The 21,671-nt window shown below is 43.7% G+C and overlaps 1 protein-coding gene across 1 annotated transcript in view; it reads right to left on the bottom strand.

Annotated features, from left to right (window-relative positions):
• Positions 1-21,671, bottom strand: part of HDHD5 (haloacid dehalogenase like hydrolase domain containing 5) — a 147,032-nt gene that overhangs the window by 75,453 nt on the left and 49,908 nt on the right. Inside the window, exon 5 of the mRNA XM_086952882.1 lies at positions 13,487-13,520. Coding sequence (XP_086809008.1) covers positions 13,487-13,520 — 34 coding nt within the window. The remainder of the gene's footprint in view (positions 1-13,486; positions 13,521-21,671) is intronic.

Genomic DNA, 21,671 nt, shown 5'->3' with positions numbered 1-21,671 from the left:
TTTCACTGTATATGTCTAATCATGAACGGTACCTCTTGACCCGATTTAGATTGAACATAGTTTTCAGGACACTATCATTCCCCGTGATGAATTGTTGGTTAAAGGACTTATGTTTTTGTCCATGTGATGATGTTTCCCAACAATCGGATATACATATTTTATTTTTTTGTAAATTTTATACCTTTCCCCGAAAGAAACTTATCATCCCTATTCTTAAAGACCTAAATGTTTACAGATGCCGCCTAGCGTTTACAGAGTGCCAGAAAATGGATACTGTTTTTATGGTCGCCTCTATTGCAGAATTTTTAAAATTGGTTTTTAAATGTCGTAAATCAATGCAAATGGATTGATTTTTTTTTTTATTGTATACATGAATTTAAGACTGTTCGTATGGATTTAATTTTGTTGTTTTTCTTATTTCGTAATTTTAAATGGAAATATACTTACTCTACTTTTTGTAAATTGCACCTTACATGCTACTTTTATGGTTATCTTGTATTTTTAACCGAATAAAGTACTTTTGAATCTTGAATCTTGATTAGTGAGGAGATGAAGGCCGGGGCGGAGCCCTGGCGGGCCTGGAAGACCATGCACCCGATCTTGAATAGGGCCCGTTCCTTTATGGGGAGCCAGTGAAGCTCTCTAAGAAGGGGGGTGGAGTGGTGATAGCGAGGGAGACCGTACACAAGCCGGGCTGCTTGATTCTGGACGGTCTGGAGTCTACGCAAACTGTAAGCGGGGATACCGTGGTAAAGAGCGTTTGCGTAGTCCAATTTTGATATCACGAGTGCGGCCATAATGATCTTAAGTGCCTGGGGGGAAAAGAAGCGGGAGACTGTGCGGATAATGCGGAGAGAAAGGAAACAGGAGGACACCACAGAGCTGATTTGTGAGTGGAGAGTGAGTTGGCTGTTTATTTTGACACCAAGTGTTTTGACCGTGGTGGAGGGGGTCGGTGCAGAGCCAAGAGAAGGGGGCCAGAAGAGAGAGTTCCAGGGACTGTATGAACCACCGGTGAGAACCAGCTCGGTTTTATCCGGGTTCAGCTTAAGGTGGTTGTGGTTCATCCAGTCACTGATGAATGTCATGGTTGACTGGAAATTGGAGACCGAGAGAGGAGAAGGGGACAGATCAAAGATGAGCTGGAGGTCATCCGCGTAGTTATAGACGGTGACCTCCAGCTGCTGTAGTGCAAAGATGAGAGGAAAGATATAAAGGTTGAAAAGTAAGGGGGAGAGGGAGGATCCCTGGGGAACACCGCAGGTGACAGGGAGGGGAGTGGCCGTGAAGTCGCCTAACCGGACCGCCTGAGTGCGTTCTCTCAGAAAGGAGGAGAGCCAGATCAGAGCTGATCCCCCGATACCGGCCGCCTTGACACGGGTGAGTAGGATGGTGTGGTCCACCGTGTCAAAGGCGGCGGAAAGATCAAGGAGGACCAGTGCCTGGTGTTTGTTTTCGTCCATACCCTTTCTGAGTTTGTCCAAGACAGAGACCACGACTGACTCGGTCGAATGCCTGGGACGAAACCCGGCCTGGCGGGAAGCCAGTCCCCCGTTTGCCTCCGTTTGCCTCTCGCTGCTGGAGGATGCCAGGAAACCTGGGCTATGGCATAAATGGAAGGAACAGTGCCTGCTGATAATGATCCAGAAAACCTCCTAAGGAACCCATGGGGCCTGCAGGCGCCTCAGATGGAGCTACAACCCTACTGAAAATGATAGACATCGCATTCACAAAACTCAAGGGGTGAGACCCTCGAGTCGGAAATGCAGGATACTACTGCTCCTGTCTATGAGGCATAGGCTGTGGCGGTGGTAGAACACGATTCGGTACTCACTCTGAGTCAGGACGTCCAGGTGAATTCAAGGGCCTTGAACTAGAGGGAGACGCCGGAACGACCTCTGGCAATGGAGTCGGAGACACTTCACCTCAATCTTCTTGAGTCTTCAGACACGAAGACATCGACTCCAGCGAATCATCCCTCGAAGAGCGACGTTGGGAACAATGGCACCACTTCTTCTTATGCTTTCTTTTGGACGACTTCGAAGAGTGGGGAGACCATGAGTCCGACCGAGGACGAGACCTCCGACGTCCTCTCTTCTCGCCTTGGCTACATAAAGCTTTGCCTCCCCTTGGGATTAATCATCTGGCAAGAACAGGCATTGACATTGTGGTCCAAACATAAGCACTAAAGACAGTCGTCGTCAGGGTCTGTCATTGACACTTGACCCTCACATTCCCTGCCACGCTTAAATCCAGACTTCCTCAGAGGCGACCTTCTTCCCCGGCAACAACGTTGCTATTTTCTCGAAAAATGTTACAAGATTTCCCAGAACTATGGAGAGCTTCAAAAAATGTTGAAGAATTAGAAAAAATGAAACTGATATCAGTGCGCAGACGAGGGCTTCTGAAGTACTCTATAAGATCCCAACGTGGCTTTGCAATACTACAGCACCTAGACGTCTATGGGTCTTTGTGCACTTTACAAATCCAGTTAATTTCATTTCAGGCTGTAGATCTGGTTCTAAAAGTTTTAGGCCAATTTTGTTAACAAATGTATCTTTCCATAAATTCTCATTCACAATTGTGTATGGTGAATCAGAATCCTTATACATTTTCTTTAAGACACCACCAATTGTCATGTTACATTCTGGTTTAGTTTTAACTAAATTAGCATTAATGTTCAGAACTAGTTTACTGCCTAAACTCATGACATTAAAAGACTTTTTGATTTCACTTCTAGAGTCACATTAATCTGAGTTCCTGGTATCCTCATATACACCCTTCACATGGTTATTCTTCTTCCTGTAAACTCTGACATAATGACCTTGCAGTCCACAATTGCAAAATTTTTGCTTCAATGGAAGGTAATTTCTACTAAATGCCAATGCACCTTGCTGTCACAGCGGAAACACATGTTACTCTCCTTTCCACCAGACTTATCTGTATTCCACTTGCGGACATTCTTATCCTGCAGGCAATCCCATAATTTGTTAACAATATCATGCTCCGGGGGGGCGTGGTTTGGACGTAGTCGAAGATGGCAGCGTGAGCTCTCACCTCCTCCCGTGGCTCTGCTTTCTTTCACTTTTATGTGCACGTTTTTGATGTAGCGATACTCCTTTCTTCAGGAATTGACTTCGGAATGCAGGGTCCGTCTTCGGCTCTTTTTTGAAAGAAATTCCTCTGCGACAGTGCCAGACGGAGAACAACTCGGCCTGGGCTCCAATCACCCCTACCCATGCCGATGCCCGCTCAACCAGACTTATCTGTATTCCACTTGCGGAAATTCTTATCCTGCAAGCGATCCCATAATTTGTTAACAATATCATGCTCCGGGGGGGGCTGGGGGGGCGTGGTCTGGACGTCGGCGAAGATGGCGAGGTGAGCTCTCACCTCCTCCCGTGGCTCTGCTTTCTTTCACTTTTATGTGCACGTTTTTGATGTAGTGATGCTCCTTTCTTCAGGAATTGACGTCGGAATGCGGGGTCCGTCTTCGGCTCTTTTTTGAAAGAAATTCCTCTGCGACTTTGCCAGACGGAGAACAACTCGGCCTGGGCTCCAATCTTCCCCGCCCATGCCGGAGCCCGATCGAGGGAATGACGAAAGCTGGCGAGTCCGCTGGAGCTGCAAGCTGATGCGGTGAGGCGGAAAAGAGATCGGAAATAAGAGCGGCGAAATTGTACATCGGATCTGCGGTCCGCTGTTGATCCTCGGATCATCTTTTCTAATCTACTCTACTTGATGGTATGTTGCGCTCGCTCGCACCCAAAATGGCGGGCGCATTCGGAGCTTCATAGAGGACCCATTCAGCATTTGATTTCAGGCATTCTCCCTTTGAATACTGATGTGAAGCAGCTATCTCAGCGATCACATCGCATCCAGGCGCTTTGTGGTTAATCTAATGTGCATTTGTTGCTGCAATGCTTCCCTGTAGCTGTAATTTGGCATGCTGTGCAGCAACTTGAGTGTCAAGTTGCATATGACCCAGTTTTAAACAGCAGCAAGATCGTTACTTTTAGGGCCACTTTTAAACGTTGTCATTGGATGGCAACATGTGAACAACTATATCAATAATTAGCCCATTGTTGCGACAGTTGGGATTGCACAGGTAGCAAACTACAAATCAGCTGCAAGCTGCTCTATGCAGACCTCTGGTGCCCTTCAATTGTCAAGTAACTGACATATATGAGTCAGCTAAGCTGAGGCCCTAGCACTAGTGTGCAGATATTGATGTTTGAGAAGTACTTTACCTTACCATCTATACTCATGTTGCCTGACTTTAAAATGGCTGCCATCTAAAGATGCCTGTCTCTAACCTTAGCTTTGCCCGACTCTAAGATGGCCACCTGTGTGGAAAGATTAAACAACCCGGACCCACCACTTATCATCACTCGGCCAGTCAACTAGCGCTAGGGTCTAACTGCGCAATATCTTCCCTGTAAGCCACTATCTTCAGGCTACTTAGCTTAAGGTCTAACTGCGCAATTTCTGCCCTGCACGCCACTATCTTCAGGCCTAGCGGCAAACAGATTCTTCCTAAGACCTACTGCTTGCAAACCCAGCTTGTTGATTACCGCCTGTAAAACATGAGTGAAAAAGAAGCAAAAAACCTCAAGAGACTTAAGGCCAATCCACCGAATCCTGACTCACCCACTAAAGGTAAAAGAGACATTAACGTAACAATGGGCACAATACTGAACAAATTAGCAGAGGTCCACGATTTGGCAAAATCAACGAAAGAAAAAATCTCTGCGATCAGGCAGGACATCAGAGATACCAACGCCAGGTTATCCGAAACAGAGAACAGAATAAGCCATCTGGAAGACACAGAGGCAAAAGTTTGCAAATCCCTCAGAAATCTGGTAACCACGACGGAGTCTCTGACAAGGAGAATGTCTGAGCTTGAAGATAGAAATCGAAGAGGGAACCTGCGTATTTTCGGAATACCGAGGGATCAGAGGATTCCTCTGGTTCATGCATCTCTTTTCTGGAATCCGGGTTCACACAAGCAACTAATCTGTCCTTCAGCAATCCGCTTGAATTCGACCGGGCCCACAGGGTCCCATCAAGAATTGCACCAAGCCAAATAGACCCAAGACAAATTGTATGCAAGCCTCTCCGCTACCAATATGTTGAACAAATCCTTGTATTCATGCGTAAGAACAATTATATTCTATGGAAAACCAACAAAATCTTTATCTCCCAGGACTACAGTAAAGAGGCGGTGGGCATTAGAAAATGTTTTCTTGCTCTTCGACCCAGACTAAGCTCCTTGAACTAAGAGTTCGGCTTCGCAGGCCCAGCGAGATTCCGTGTGGTCATCCAAAGGGTTCCCCAAGTTTTTACGGACCCCCCTTCAACTGAAAAAATTCCTCGATGGCCCACATGAACTCTCAATGGACATGACAATGCCAGGATCCTCCAATGCAGGCACCTGAGTATCTCTCTAAATTAATTTACTACAAAATTAATTTACTGCGTGTTTGATGGTCTACGTGTTTTATGGTCTATTGCTTTGTAATGCGTTCATAATGCTGTTCAGTTGCAGCACTATCACAATTGTATGAGGCAACTTGGTTGAGGTTTGACTAGGATCTTTATCCACAAATGTTCCTACTCAAGTTATTTGTTTTCCGTGCTTTATCTAGATCTCACTACACTTGTTCAATCTGCTAAAGGGACAATAGTGAACACTAACTTTCCACTCTTCAGGGATTCTTTAGTGACTAGCGACCAGATATTATTAGCTAGTCTCTAGCTCATTCCTTGTCTCCGGTTAATTTCTAGTCTCTAGTTAGTTTCTAACTTACTGGTTTTAAGCTAAAACCTTGGCAATGTTCCCTTGCCATGAACCCTGTTATTGTTCATTTTAATACTTGGAAGGGGTAGCCTTAGAAGTCAGCGTGATAGTAAATACACAATAAGGGTCTCCTGTACCGCTCATACAAGTCAATGTCTGTCATATACTTAATTTAGCTCTGGTTAGGTAGTTAGAGTTCGCTGTTTTCGGAATAGGTAATGGTCTCATTTGACTAGCATGACTTTGTTAATTGCCATGGGAGGGGAGCTATTTTCCCCTTGTCACCATGTCTACTGGGTACTTTCAGGGTGGGGTGGGAAGGACTAGGGGGAGGGTGGGTTGGGAAGTGGGTTTGAGATTTTTTCTTATTTCTAGTGCATTTTGTTTGCTTTTCTCTGTGTGTTATTGTTTTTTATGCTCAAGTGCCAGTTCCCAATTTTTAATTGCAGCTCTGTATGATAATTCGGAAGGGTGCACCAGCACGCAATCTTTCCGCAATGTGGCCCACTGCCTTACATATTTTGCCTGTTTTGAGCATATGTGGGGGTTCATTTTGTATATGTCATTTTCAGGTTATGTGGCATGCTGCAAGATTGATGAGAAGTTTCGCTGCTCATTTATATTGACTTACAATGCTAAATCGGCACTTCCCTTGTGTGAGTCAACTGTCAATATATATCAGATGCAACTCGTACGCCTGTTTTGGTTCGAAGATTGACATGGAGCCTCAATTTATGACTTTTCTGATTGTAAGATTGGGACTCCATTGTTGTGTATCTCTTTTGATCCATATAGCTCGCGCACAATGTTAACACACAGGGGGCAAAGGTTTCAAGGCTACAAAAACAATAGCCGTATTAGGTTCATACGGATCATATGGACAATATACTTATGATGTTGCAAACCAAGGCCCCTTTGGGGATTACCATGCTTAATAACCTCAAAATGCTTTGGCTTAAGGTTAAAGGTCTTAACCATCCGGTTAAATAGAAAAAGATTCTTAACTATCTCCAGAAACAAAAAGGGGACGTTGTCTTGTTACAAGAGATAAAGATTGATTCCAAGCAATTTAACACACTTAAAAATAGGTTCTACAATGAAGTTTTGGTTCTGAAGCGATAGGTAAGAAAAACGGTGTCCTGACTCTAATAGTGAAAAAATCAAACATTGAAATAGGAGCACACACAGCCGACACTAAAGGGAGATGGGTCATGACTAAATTGATTAAAGACAACACAGAATTCTTCATCACCAATGTTTACGCACCTAACATAGACGACTTAGACTTCTGGAATGACCTATCTAAACAGATCTAAACTATTCCAGACTCGGTTCTGCATATACTAGCTGGCGATTTTAATCTGCCCTTGGACTCAGCCTTATACAGGGACTCAAGGTGTGCTTTCCGCAGTAACAACTCCTACAAAGCTCTGTTCCCGTTTCAACCTCCTGGATTCCTGGAGATTACAAAATCCCACAGGCAGGGAATATACATTTTACTCATCACCACACAACTCCACCTCACACATTGATTACCTGTTTATCACCAGTAATGCCACTGCCAGAATCGTTGAGACGTCTATAGAACCAAGAGTAGTATCAGATCACTCATGTATCTCCCTATCTATATCGAACATAAAACCGACCAAACAGCAGTCCCTTTGGGACCAAACAGCAGTCCCTTTAGGAAAGACCATCACAGGAAATCCATTGAAAACACAATACAGAATTACCTTCTGATCAATAAAGGAGATGACACGTAGGATCTCACTCGATGGGAGGCTTTGAAAAGCACTATTTGGGGTGGGATTGTTAAAATCAGATCAGCCATGAATAGGGATTACAACAAGACCCTTGACGACTTAGAGAGAGAGAGATTTCTATTCCAGAGAGCAAACACATAGCATCTAGAGATTCTTGAATGAATTGGTGAATAAGAAATATGAATATAATAAGATACTCAGTGACAGAGCTGGGATATGGATTAACAGGCAAAGGAAATCTAGGCTCTGTGAATTGAATAAGGCGGATAAAAGTCTAGCTGCGTACTTAAAGTTTAAAGTACAGAAGAAGACGATTAATAATATAACAGACCATAAAGGCTCAACTGAGTCTGACCCAGACAAAATTGCTGACATTTTCAAAGACTTCTATAGTATATTATATACCAAAAACAAAGACGTAGACAACACTAAAGTCCAAGATTACTTAAATGAATGTGAAGTTCTGGCACTTACAGAATCAGAACAGTTAGAACTTAATAGCCCAATTACCGCCTCAGATATTGAGAAATCGATTAAATCGCTCAAGCGAGGGAAGGCCCCAGGACCCGATGGGTTTAGTGCCAAATGTTATTAATGTTTTCCATCACTTCTAGTTCCTCCACTCTTACACCTGTTCCACAAATTCAGTAATGCAGGCACAGTCACTGGAGCACTTTCTGAAGCCATCATAGCAGTGTTACCAAAAGAAGGGAAGGATCCGACACTCCCCAAAAATTACAGACCGATATCCCTCATCAACTTAGACTGTAAGCTTTACGCAATGATTCTTGCCAACCGTCCCCAAAAAATCTTGCCTAAACTTATTCACTTCTCTCATGTTGGTTTCTTAAAGAATAGGTTATCAAGTGATAATACTAGGATCTTGGCCCATGTATTGGGGAAGGCTAAATTCACCAGCTCACCTACAGTGGGTATCACGCTAGATGCCGAAAAGGCATTCGACAAAGTTGGCTGGACGTACCTAGAAGCAACACTGAATAAATTCAATCTGGGGGAAAAATTTACGCATATGGTAATGTCTCTCTATTTCAGTCCCTTAACTAGAGTACGAGCAGGAGGCTCGATCTCGTCCTCCTTCAAATTAGAAAAGGGAACAAGACAGGGCTGCCCCCTTTCCCCCTCACTATTTTTACTTGCCATCGAACCCTTCTTATTTCACATTAGAAACAATGACCAGATCACAGGGGTCCAATTTAACGATTACACGGTCAAAAGTACTGCATACGCTAACGACGTTTTAGTGGTCTCTGAAAATGCTGAAAAGGCTATCCCTGATCTCATGTCCTCAATAGAAAGCTTCTCCAGAGTGTCTGGGTACAAACTAAAGAAAGATAAGACTGAAGTAAAACTTCTAAACAACCAAGGTGGCAAAGAGATTATGGAAAACTCCGGTCTCTCACGGAAACTAAATGTTTCAAATATCTGGGCCTAGACTTTGACAAAGACCTGATCACTACCCTTCACACTAATGAAACCTCACTTTATAAGAAAATATCCACGCTACTGGAGGGGTGGTTCCCTAAACATCTTTCATGGTGGGGTTGGGCCGAGACATTGAAAATGATGGTGATTCCTTTGGTTAATTATCTAGCTAGCATGTAGCCAATGACTTTCTCTAATGATTTCCTGACCAGAACCTATAAGCTCTTCAACACGTTCCTCCGGCAAGGTAAGAAACCCAGAATATCAATGCATCTAATTATCTAAAGAAAAAGGTGGTCTGGGTCTCCCAAACTTTAGGAACTATCAAACAGCGTTTCTCCGCAAGCAAGGAGCCAACTGATTGTCCGCACATCCGGACTATACTCCAGTCTGGCTTGATATAGAAAAGTCGCTCATCAATAATATGCCTTTATCTACCCTCCTCATCATGGACCTTTCCTACCTACCTCACTCACAATGCATCCTCCTTATTACTAGAAGATCCCTCCTGAGGTTAGATCACTAAAGCTATATCACTGAGGTTATATAAACTAAAAGTTAATAAGTCTAACGTGACCTCTCTATGGCGAAAACCCTCTTTGAGGATTGAAAGTAGAATGCTCCACTAGGATCACTGGTCTCAAAAAGGAATAAACCGCGTAAAAGACCTCTTTACAGGGGCCCTCCTGTTACCTTTCTCTACCCTTCAGGACCGACACAATTTAACCTCAATGGATTTTTATGACTTCCTAAAATTGAAATCTCTCCTCTCAGCTCGTTCTATGAAACCCTACGAACCGACTTTAGTATCTCAGATATCACTAATTTCGAAATCAGGACACGCCGTCTCTAGAATATATAAAATCCTATTATTACCCAACCCCCGTAAGATGCATCAAAAATGCGAGGTCAAGTGGGAATCTGAACCCAACTCCACTAACATCTCATATGACTGGGACAAAATATACAGCACATCTTTTTTGAATAAAATATCCCCAATACTATCACAGACTAAATATATGTTACTCAATAGGTCGTACTGGACTCCGGAAAAAATATTTAAACTCCACCTAAGTGAAAGCCCGACATGCTGGAACTGTAACTCTGCAGTTGGAAATCTCTCCCATATGCTCTTTACCTGCCCTACTTTACAACGATACTGGGAAAAAGTTTATAAATGTATAGGTCACATTTTCAACATCAATCCTCCCAGGGAATTCTCATACATTATATTAGGCGTCCTAGACCCAACACTAGAAAATGTAAACGACCGACACTTGATGGACCTGATGCTCACTTTAGCCTGTAAAGTTGTACTATGCAATTGGAAGAGTGCCAAAGATGTATCCTTTAGAGTATGGCAGGAATGGCTATCCTTTCTCCGAGGAGTGGACAACCCTGCACTCCACGCTTCTCCATTGCGTAAGACTCACCGTAAACTCTGGAAATCCCTGGACGCTTCATCATTCTCATTTGATCCTCCGTGAATGCCGCCTGCTGTGGTAACAGCTGTATGTATCTCAGTTCATATTATTGAGTAGGCTGTCAATATTGGCTATTCTTGTGTACGACAACATACTATTTCCTTTAGTGGTTCCTCGTGGTGTATATATAAATGTTCACTGCTGTTTCCACATTCCGTGATCTAGGTGTGGACTTTGGCTGCACTTGGTAGGCACTTGAGCACCTTAACATGTATGTACTGATTGATTTGGATTTATTGTTATTGTTATTTTCTTAAGTTTATTATTCTTTCCTTATTATCCTTTCCTTATCTTACTTTATTATTATATTCTGTATCATGTATATTTCCTTTGTATTTGTGTTTATTATAATTCAATAAAAATTATTTGAAATAAAAAAAACAATATCATGCTCCTCGTCATCCTGCTTCAGAGCACTTGCACACCTACCAGACATCTTAGCTTTCCTTACAATTGCTAAAACATCATCCAGAAGCAAATTTCCGCTAATCGATAACCATTCTTGAATGGCTGAATTACCAGTGTGCATGCCCACTTGGTCTCTAATTTAAATCATCATGTAATGCTCCGAATTTACAGTCAATGGCAAGCTTTTTAAGGTCTGCAACAAAGTCATCAGCAGATTCATTCTTTCCCCGTTTCCTTTGAAAGAACTTAAATCTGGTTATGCCTATAAAAACCTTTGCCGCAAAATATGTATCAAGGTCCCTTATTGCAACATCAAAAACATTTGTATCACCAATTACTGTAGCCTTAGGCATTCGGTTGTAAGTCTTTAACCCATGTGGACCCAGTGAATGCGAAAGAATGCATTTCTTCTGTTCAGCAGACATATCCCTAGTTTCATCAATGGCTTCTATATAATTCACAAAATAGTCCTTCCATTCAACCCACTTAATGGATGGCTCTTACTCAGAAGCCCAAAAGGCATAAGGAAGGCTAATAGAAACATTTTGTTGAGCCATGTGAGTCACTGTTTATTATAACGCGTAATAATGTTTTTAATAAGCCAAAGTACATACAATGTGCAATCTGTTCTATTCCCAGACCTCACCTTCCGTTCAGTTCCCTACGTTCAGTTAAAATTCATCATGGCATAATTTCACCACAGTACATATGTAGATTCACGTCAGTTTCAAAAGCTGTTTCCACTCGCTGTTGCCAGTATGCCACCCTTCCAAAATGGGGGTCACACAAGTTGATGTTGTTGACCTTACGTACTGCTGTGATGACGTACAGTTGAATAGGACTGCGATGATGCACAGTCCAGATTGCGTAAGCGGTCGCCGAAGTCAGGGAGATGCGTGAGCTGGAAAGGTTTAATCCTGAGAAGGGCCCGGCGCAACTCTTGGATGAGATTGTGCTTTGTTGCTACTATGTGGACTTATATAGTGCCCTATCTGGAAAGAATGTTGGTGTTGCGGGTAATGACACCTGAGGTACTCCTATAGTGTTGTAGCTGCATTTAATAATGGAGTGAAGCAAAGAGGGATAAGTGATACAGTTGTATACCTCCTTACTGAGTATCAGTGGATCCTGATGTTCAATATCTTTGCTTGCAGTGAGTTACAGAGCGTTAAAGAAAGACATACTGTCAATTGGCCTATTCTTGTAGGGGGGGATGGAGAGGAGTGGTGCCAATATTGAATGAAGAGACTTATTTTTCCCGCATTGCTAAAGGTTCTCATGAATGAATGGTAGTTCGGAGCTGTGGATGGCCCAGTGAACAAAGCAAAGTGCGATAAAGGAGGAGGAGGAGTATCTGACTCAGAGTAAACAGTTAAGAGCTTTTATGTCAGGATTGATGTTATTGTGGATGTGTAATAATTGTGTGCTGCCACATCCTGAATTCCCTCTTCTTTTTAAAATAGATTATAAGCAGATCCAACGTAAAGTCATTTGGTGCAGACAGTAACACTGTAGAAATGTGCCCACATCCCACATGTTAGGATCTGGGTTTTTGATGAGGTGAGTTTTCAGGGGGTTTCTCTTCATCCACTGATTGACTTCTCAAATGCAGTGGTCTGAAGGAGAGGCGTTTTAAGTGCTGTGATTTTAATCTTGAGGATTATTTTATTTGTTGTAACGGATTAAAGTGAGAGGACACCAGAGATACAATCCAATGCATGCGCTAGTTAGTATGTCAAAGTGGAGAAATAGCAGTAGTCAACAAAAAAGAATGCAGGAATGTGTTGGTTTTCAATCTTGTGGTCAATGTGGATCTGTCACATGTTTAAATATTCAGACGTGTATGTGAGAAGGCCAAAATGGAGGCTAACATAAGCCTGAATCTTATAATTATACATAAGCCTGAATCTTATAATTTCAAAATTTATAAAACAAAGTAGTGCATTGTTGGTGGTGAAAACCAACAACTCCAACTGCATCCACTGGTTTTGGCATGTTCCTCACTTCACAGGCTTGCCAAGTTAGCTATGGTGGGATTTCACCAATAAGAGAGGGACTATTCAAAGACTGGGCCGTTCATTTCCTTTCTTGATCCCACTGGCCTTAACTCAGTTGAACTCTTCAACTCTACTATGGCCCTGATTACATGTTGTAGGGAATAAGGTAGGGTATTTATTACATAGCTAAATACCAATACCATTACAGTATTGTGAAATACTTAGAGGACATGGCAATACCTCTTATTCCACGTTCTGAACTTGCAAATGAGGCATAACATGCAGTATCATATTTAACACACCGAATTCCACTTGCTTTGCCTTTTTGTCTTGGCCTTTTCTCCTACTAACTTTCAGCAGGTTTTACCTGTTGGAACTTATCGGGAGAAAAATGCGAGGAGGTGGTATTTATCACGCAAGTCATAATTCCAATCTCTGAGCAAACTTCAGTTTGATTTGTGAAGCATGTGAACAAATGGAATGAGGTAACAACACCAAACATATGCATAATGAACATTGAAGGCATTAATAGATACAGTGTGTTAATTATCAGTTGCTGATTAAGTGTATCAAACCTTTTCTCACACTTACCTTCAATGGGGGAGAAGTCCACGGTCAAAGGAGGCTGATGAGAAACATAGAGGAATACATCACTGCTCCTGTCATGGCTCACGTTATCTGTTCATCAACAAAAGATCTTGTTTACTGTTATACAATCTGTCTCGGCCCAAGTGCTTCCAATAAAAGGTACTTATTGAAAGCATGCTCCTTCTAGCGAGACATACATTAGCAATCAGGAATACCAAACAGAGTTCACTTTGTAACCATTGTTAGGACAAATAGCCATATGAGGGTCAGCCATGTCTCGAAAACAGGATACCTTTTTAGACCATGGCTCAACTGGAAATCCCTTTTGTCTCTTTCTCCTGATTTAAGTGTCACGCTGCCTCAAATTAAGTCCCTCTTCTATCTCTCAGTACCTTAGGTTTTGTGTTCTTGCTATGCTGGTGGGTGCTATAGAGAAATCAAACCTTTGGACACACACGCAAAAATCAGATTGGTAAGTTGGGTTGAGCATTGCCAAGAAGGGAACCGATTTTGAAGATTTGTGGTCTCTAGGAGTGATGACTGGGACTCATAGGTCTCAGTGTTCCTTTCACTTTACTGTCTTTTAGAAGCATACAGTGCTGTAGATTGAATGGATCCACCTTGTGATATATATTCCTTTTATCCTATATAAATTCCAGTGAGACACTAGCTGAGAACTTTTTCTTGGCTCACGGATCACATGTTCTGGTTACATGGAGGGTGTAGTATCTTGCTGTTGTGTTAATACTATTCCTATGTTACCTGGTTCCTAGCTGCTCAGCCAGTGTGAGTGTTGTGTGTGGAATGTTGGTGTGATGGACATGAATGGAATGTTTGGGTGCCTGGTGTGAGTGTTGACAGTTGAAAGTGGGCAGAACAGCAATGATGCTGCTCCTGGTGGGCTACTCTACAGGATCTACACAACTTGTGATTACAACTTAATAAATCTACTTGAATCTACACCTCGACCACGGACCTCATTACTACAGAGGGCAGACTCGGTCTTCTGGCTTCCCGGGGTTGGTGAGTTGGGTGCCACTGGATTGGAGAAACAAATACACCAAAAGGGGAGCCCCAATCAACAAGAGGGTTAGCTGTATACCTTATTCTATTCAATGAAATCACTTGTCTCACTTTTTGGGAAACTTGATACTGTCCAGTCACATGCAACCCCCTCCTTACCTAGTCAATGTGGAATTTATGGAAAAGCTCACATCCCAAACATGTTTTATAGTCCATACCCATCTAAGACACAAGGAGACCATTCTTTAAAAAAATCTGAAACTTAAAAATGCTGAATATACCAACATGAATACAACTTTCCTAATGCACTAGACCCACATATATTCCAATTCAATCCCAATTGTTGATGACTTAAGAACCGTCTTTCAAACATGCTGTTCATCTGTAATTGTGATGCGCCCTTTATAAAAAAAGTATTAAACTCTGAGAAAGAATATTCCAATTCAATCTACTCTTCTTAACTCCAATATCTCATATTCATTCAACCACAATCCTTACGTTGGCTACCCCATCAATCTGATCACATGCAAAACAAAAGCCGAATTCAACCCTTCACAATGTTACGGTGAAAGGTACAGTGGGTTAAAAATATGTCAAAGCCTATTTTCTATGTTCCTTTTAGGTATGTGGCACCTTCATCATGATGTAATATTCATATATCCTTCTTAAGAAGACATATGATTATAATACAATTCTGAGAGAGTTGTCTCTACAATGGGATGGGATCAATACAAAAAATGTACACGTTTGTTACAAATAGGTCAGGAAAAGAGTAGTAGAAAGCCGGCCCATGTCCTTAAGTGGATGAACGTTTACAAAGTCCTTCACCACACCACATGAAAGTGCTCACTCACACTAACAACAGCTCATCCACCTTATGACTCCTGTGACTGAACAATCTAGAATAGCCTTACCTAGTGCTGAATCATTCAATGTTTCTGACATACAAGAGGGTGACCTTTATATTTATTCATTAGGTTTTGACCAATATCCAACATAGATCCTTGTGACTAACTCACAGTTACATTTAGCGTATATATAATATTAAAATATATATACAGATATATATATATATATGTGTGTGTGTATATAAATACACATTTTATATACACTTCAGCACTGGGGGTTCGGGTCCTTGGGGCCTAATTAGGCTCAGGGAGGGGAGTCATGTGGCCCCTCTTCCTTTAAAAATGACTAGGCCACGGGATATGGGGTCCCTGGGACCTAAAAAGGCTTTGGAGGGGGTTCACACTGTCCCCCTCCTTGAGGGATTTCAAGTCCTAGGGCCCGAATTTAAATGTAATATGAGGTGGGCCACATGGCACACCTGCCTTTATTAATTATTTGGCTGCACAACCCCTCCCTTTATTAAATACTCGGTCCCAGGGGGTGGTATTATAAGTCTTATAAAGCTCATGGACCTCCCCTTCTTAATTAGCTTTGGCCCCAGGGGTTTGGGTCCATGGAGCCTGATAAGGCTTGGGGAGGGAGGCCAGGCAGCCTCCCTGCCCTTGTTGTGGCTCAGCATTCTTTAAATCAAGCATTGCTGCATCTTCATAACAGCAAAAGGGGCCGGTTGTACCCGAAATGCACTCCTTGCACTGAAATTCAGCGTGACTCTGCGGCCGTCCGGTTCTTTGCACAGCAAGTATCGATGTCCCACTGAGGACCACCAATGGGAAGCTCCAGCCCGCCAATCTGCAACACCCGGCCTTCTCTTCGTGTCATACCGACCACTGCCAGCGACGCTCTCCTTGCTCCCCGTGACCCTCTCCAACTCTGACTGGACTCAACATAAATCTTGAGAAGGTAAAACTTCAGCTGTACTAATCTGGGACTGTATCTGACCTGTGCTCCATTGTGGTTGGCCTGAACTTTTGAATTTTAACAGACCCAGCGCAACCAGATTGGTGTCGTTGCAGCTTTCTGATTCAAGGGTCTATTTAACAGTTTATTCATTTAAAAAACTTATGACTTCGGTTCTACTGATTGCAATTTTATAATTTTGGCCTTGTTTCATTTATTAATTTAAACTTTATTTTCTAAGCTGGTGTGGGATCTTTTTGAGTGGTGTTTTTACTGTTTGAAGTGATGCACAAATACTTCATATATTGCCTCTAACCTAAGACTGGCTTCTCTGTGCCAACCTACCAGGAGGTGAGCACAGGTGGTTGCTGTTTGACAGGGCTTACACCCCTTACAACCAGTAACTCAATTTCTAACAATGCCCTACTAGGGACAGTCTTTGCCTGTATCAAACCCCTCACAGTTACTGGACCTACAATGAGAAATTAAGTGGATATAAGTGAAAACATGGGTACTGTAAACAGTGTTTACTAAATGGAGAGGGTTTACACTGTACCTCACTGCTTGCAGACAGTACAACTCCCATGAAAAAACATTACAGAGCTTTAAAATGTATCTACTAAGAGCAGTGTACATTCTATGCAAAACTTGTCCAAAGAGAGACTATTCACTTAAAATAACCAAGGTCTAAACGTGCTAAACACAGTCTTCTATGTTATGTAGAAAATGTCATGCTGAGACAATTCTGCCTAATAATTCATGGCTGCTTACAATACTTAGGATGTAGTACGTAGAATCTTTGCCCTGTTCGACACTGTTTCTGCAGAGCCAAACAACTTGTGTGGAACATGCTGAACACAAGACATCAATTTTCCCCTGCACATAGTTATTCTTCAATACAAAGATTTAGAATGAGTTTAATACCTCTACACACCTATGATGCATTAGGAGCTCATGCGTTTTGTGGACACTTAAACCCATTAGTTGGACACAGGCTGTAAATAATTATGTAGAAAAGAAATATGGGAGTTACCCGCCACTATGTAAACTATAAAATCAACTAACACACTCTTTGGACAATGTTATCAGTGATGTCATAAGTGTCATAGAACATGTAATGAGTGATGTAATAGGTGAGGTCAGTAGTACATGGTGGGTCACAAGTTATAGTTAGCTCTGCAAAATTAACTGGTGAATTTTTTCGTTTTTTTTGTTCAAAGCGTTAATGTTGTCACTGACCTATTCACTTAACTATAACGTAACTTTACCCTTTGTTTCTTTCACCGAATTTCGAATTATTTTTTTAAACAGAACCAGATATTTTTTTTACAGCTGGTTTTGTCAGTGAATTTCTACTATATTTTTTAGCACAAAGTTATAGAGGCAACTCCCAGCCAAGGACGTGCTAGGTGGGGTATTGGCCATAGTGCCTGGCCAGGCTCTGCAACAACCCCCCCCCCCCCCAACCCCTCACAGGCAGCCAACACCAACTGCGTGCATAGAGAGGGGGAAGAAAGGGAGACCACAATGGAATTTGGTAAGTAGTTATTACAGCACTACAGTACAAATCAAAGTACACGTGACCATAACACTCAAGTCAGCACTGGGCATGCTAGTGATAGTGAACAGCGCAGTGGCACAAGGGTGAAGAACAGCATGAACGGCGAAAGAACTATTAAGGGAACAAAGTGGGCAAAGAAACAAAAAAGTTATGTACAGTGTAGTTTTTTAACAATGAATACATTGACCACAGCAATGCCAAAGGTCTATGCTGGGGGGTCCACGGTGTTTCAGCCTGATTGATTCCAGGCCATCATCAGGACTATGGGCAGTTTTTCTAAAGTGCTGTTAAGAGGAAGGGAGAAAGGCGGGGTAAGTGGAGGAAAATAGCCCGAAAAAGGATAAGGGATCAGGTTCAGGGGGTGAACAGTTACCTGAATATAGCATAGAGTAGATCAAGAAGTCCAGGCAAGACAGGGTCAAGGGTTAATGTAGGGGAGAAGAGGCGCAGTGTCAAGTCAGCGCGTGATTAATTCTGGAGAAAAGGGGGATGAAACAGGGGTCCAATGAATAAGGTACCATGAGTATGAGGTACCATCACATGGCCCACAAAAGAAAAGAAAACCCAGTCTGTGACCACCCTGTGGGGCCTCCCACCAATCATAGTCCATTACAAATGCCAAAAGGGGAAGGGAAGACCAGATTGCCATTTAAGGCTAGTAATGAGTGGATTGATATGTGCCCAGGAGATCTTTGGGTAGAGCGACATGAAAATGCCCAGATACTTAAATCCTGTGGTTGTGCGGGATAACTGTATGGCCCATGTTTACCGTTCCTGGTTCCCGCAAACCGGGAATAGCACTGACTTGGAAGGGTTAATATTGAGCCCAGTGGCCTGGCCGAACACTTGAAGAATCTGCAGGATACGATGTCCGAGAACCACAGATCTGTCATATAAAGGAGGACATCATCCGCGTATGATCGGGACGAGGACCACTCAAAGCCTCTAAGCACCGGGTCACTACGTACCCATGCCGCCAGAGTTCTATGGCCAGAGCAAACAATAATGGAGACAGGGGGCGTCCCTGTCTAGTTCCACGGCAGACAGGGAAAGGGGCTGAACGATGCCCTGCTATCCTAAGAGAAGCAGTTAAACCCCTATAGAGCAAGCGTATGTAGGTCCAGAAAGCGCGTGCCCTAGTTGATGATGTCTAGGAGTTGAAAGAGATACAACCAGCTAAGGGAGTCAAAAGCCTTATCGATGTCAGCTAAGAGAATAGCAGTGGGGCGTCCTAGGTCCGGTGCTCTTGCCATGGCATTATGCACCCGTCTAATGTTATTACGCGCAGAGCGGTGTGGCATGAAGCCGGCCTGATCCAGGTGGATCAGGTCCTGCACACAGGCTTGGAGGCGATCGTCGAGGATTTTGCCCTGGAGTTTGGGCTCAAAATTAATAAGAGAGATGGGACGGTACGACGAGGGATCTTCCGGTGGGCGACCCGGCTTCAAGAAAAGGACAATCTCTGCATGTCGCCAGTCGTGAGGCAGCTTGCATTGGTCAAGAGATTCATGTATTGCTGCTAGCAGGTGTGGACCCAAAGTGTACATGCATGTTCCAAGGAACGCCACTGGAAATCCATTGAGTCCGGAAATGCATTGAGTCCGGGAGCCCGACCCGGGCGCATGGCAGCCAGTGCAGTACTATTTTCGTCCGTTGTTATGGGAGTATCTAGTTGGTCTTGCACATGATCCGGGAGCCTATGAGGGGGAATATCTCTTAAAAATTCGGCTATTGAGGCCTCTGATAGCTGCTCTTGGCGTGCATAAAGGAGAGAGAAATAGTGTGCAAACTCTTCAGCTACTTCCTCTGGGGACGAGCGCAGGGCCCCAGACGCCACGAAGCACCGGAACACTTGTGGGGGACTACTCCATTTGGCATAGCCTATGGAGCATTTTACTCGATTTGTCCCCGCATTGATAAATTTGGTGCTGCAATGCCAAACAGATTTCCTTCTCCTCCCTGATAAGATGGCGCTGTATGTGCTGTTGCGTCTGGAGTAAGTTGCAATTTAGAGGCGGGCTTGAATCTATGATACACTGCGCATCCAGAGCCTTCTGACAGTTCTCCAATTCTGTCAATTGCGCCGATTGCTTATGTTTTGCATTGGTGCAGAAACTAATATCGATCCTGCAAATGGTGGGTTTTAAGGCTTACCATAGGACACATTTAAAAGGGGCTGAGGCGGCGTTGGATTCAAGACAATCCGAGACTGCTCTGGATAGCATCTCCTGATACTCCGCGTCCCGCAAATCTCAGGGGGACATTCGCCATCTACAGGGAAGTTTATGGGAGTGCGTGCGGAGCTTACATAGGACCGGAGAATGATCCGACAGTCCTCTACGGAGATAAGATATATAGGCGATCCAGTGAATGTAGCTATGTGGTGTAAATATATAATCCAACCGGGACAAAGATTCATGGACAGTGGACATATATGTGAAGATCAGTTCAGAGGGGTGATACTCGCGCCATATATCCGACCATCCCAAAGTAGTGGCTAGGAGGTGTAATTTGGATCTTTCTGTTTGGGGTTCCCACCCTTGCTCCTGCCTTCTGTCTATGGATGACATAGTGTCATACCAGTCCCCCCCTAGGAGTGTCAAGCCGTCAAGGAGTTCCCCCATAATCGAGATAACTTTTCTACAAAAGTAGTGCCCAGTGGAGTTGGGGCATATATGCTACCAAGGTTCCCCGTGAAGTGTGCCAGAGAAAAAGAAATAACGTCCTCCGGGATCTAGCCAGTGCTGGGTATGTACAAAAGGGATACCGTGGTGTATAAGAATGGCAGCCCCTCGTGATCCCCTGGTAAACCCTACATGATATATTGTGTGATATCCGAACCTGGCTAGACAGGAAGCCTTGGTACCCAATAGGTGGGTCTCTTGCAGGAAAAGTATGTCGGCCTCATATCGCTTAGCTTGGTGGAGAATAGCACCCCTCTTTATTGAACAGTCCCCTTACATTCCATGATACTATGGTCAAGTCCCCGAACGGGGAGCGCGTGACTATGTGGTCATCTACGTTCTGTATGTGTGAGCATTAGGATTGACATAGTGGAAATAAGACTTGACTTCTGCCCACATGCAACAACTAAGGCGATACTAACATAAAACCCTGATAAAGTCTCAAACCCCGACTCCCGATACAGCCTGTCAGGAGACCCGTTAGCTATTGGGTGAGGAAGTGAGTCATGGATGTGCCCTTGCAGCAGAGAAGCCAATGAAATGATTGCGCCTCTCGCGGCCCTCTGCATATCCACTCTAGATGCCAGCTCCTGGGTCACCACTGTGAGTTTGTTAATTTTTTCTGTAAGGTAGTTACATATCTTCGACTGTTGAAACACGCTAACGGCGCTGCAATGTCGCTTAGGGATTGCGCTGCAGGCTGGGCCTTATGGATTCTGGCGCGTCCTGGGCCGCAGGCCGCACCGGACCTAGCGCAGCCCCTGACGGCCAGCCAAGAAGGTCCTCTAATGGGACCAGACTTTCCGGACCCCCACAATGCGCCCCCAAACGTCGTCAGCTTCCCAGGTATCGCTCTGCTGCTGGGGTCCTCTGTAGATGACTCACCCCAATCCACGATATAATGCTGTATTCGCATGCCAGGTATCTGGCGTCCAGCCACGGAGAGGATCTCTGCTTTTGGCGTTGCAGTCTGCCCCCACGTCATCTCAGGTCCCAATCTATGGCCTTCAGTCCCAGCCCATATTCCAGGCGGCGTGTCTCCCTGCCATGTAGAGACCGGTCATGATCACTAGTTGGGAGTGTCTCCAGCCCAATCACTGTATGAGGGGTGGGC

This window comes from Lissotriton vulgaris, chromosome 1_2, assembly GCF_964263255.1.
Source record: "Lissotriton vulgaris chromosome 1_2, aLisVul1.2, whole genome shotgun sequence".
NCBI classification, from domain to species: Eukaryota; Metazoa; Chordata; class Amphibia; order Caudata; family Salamandridae; genus Lissotriton; species Lissotriton vulgaris.
The sequence above is the reverse complement of the archived record's forward strand: the minus strand, read 5'-3'. Positions and strand labels throughout refer to the sequence as shown.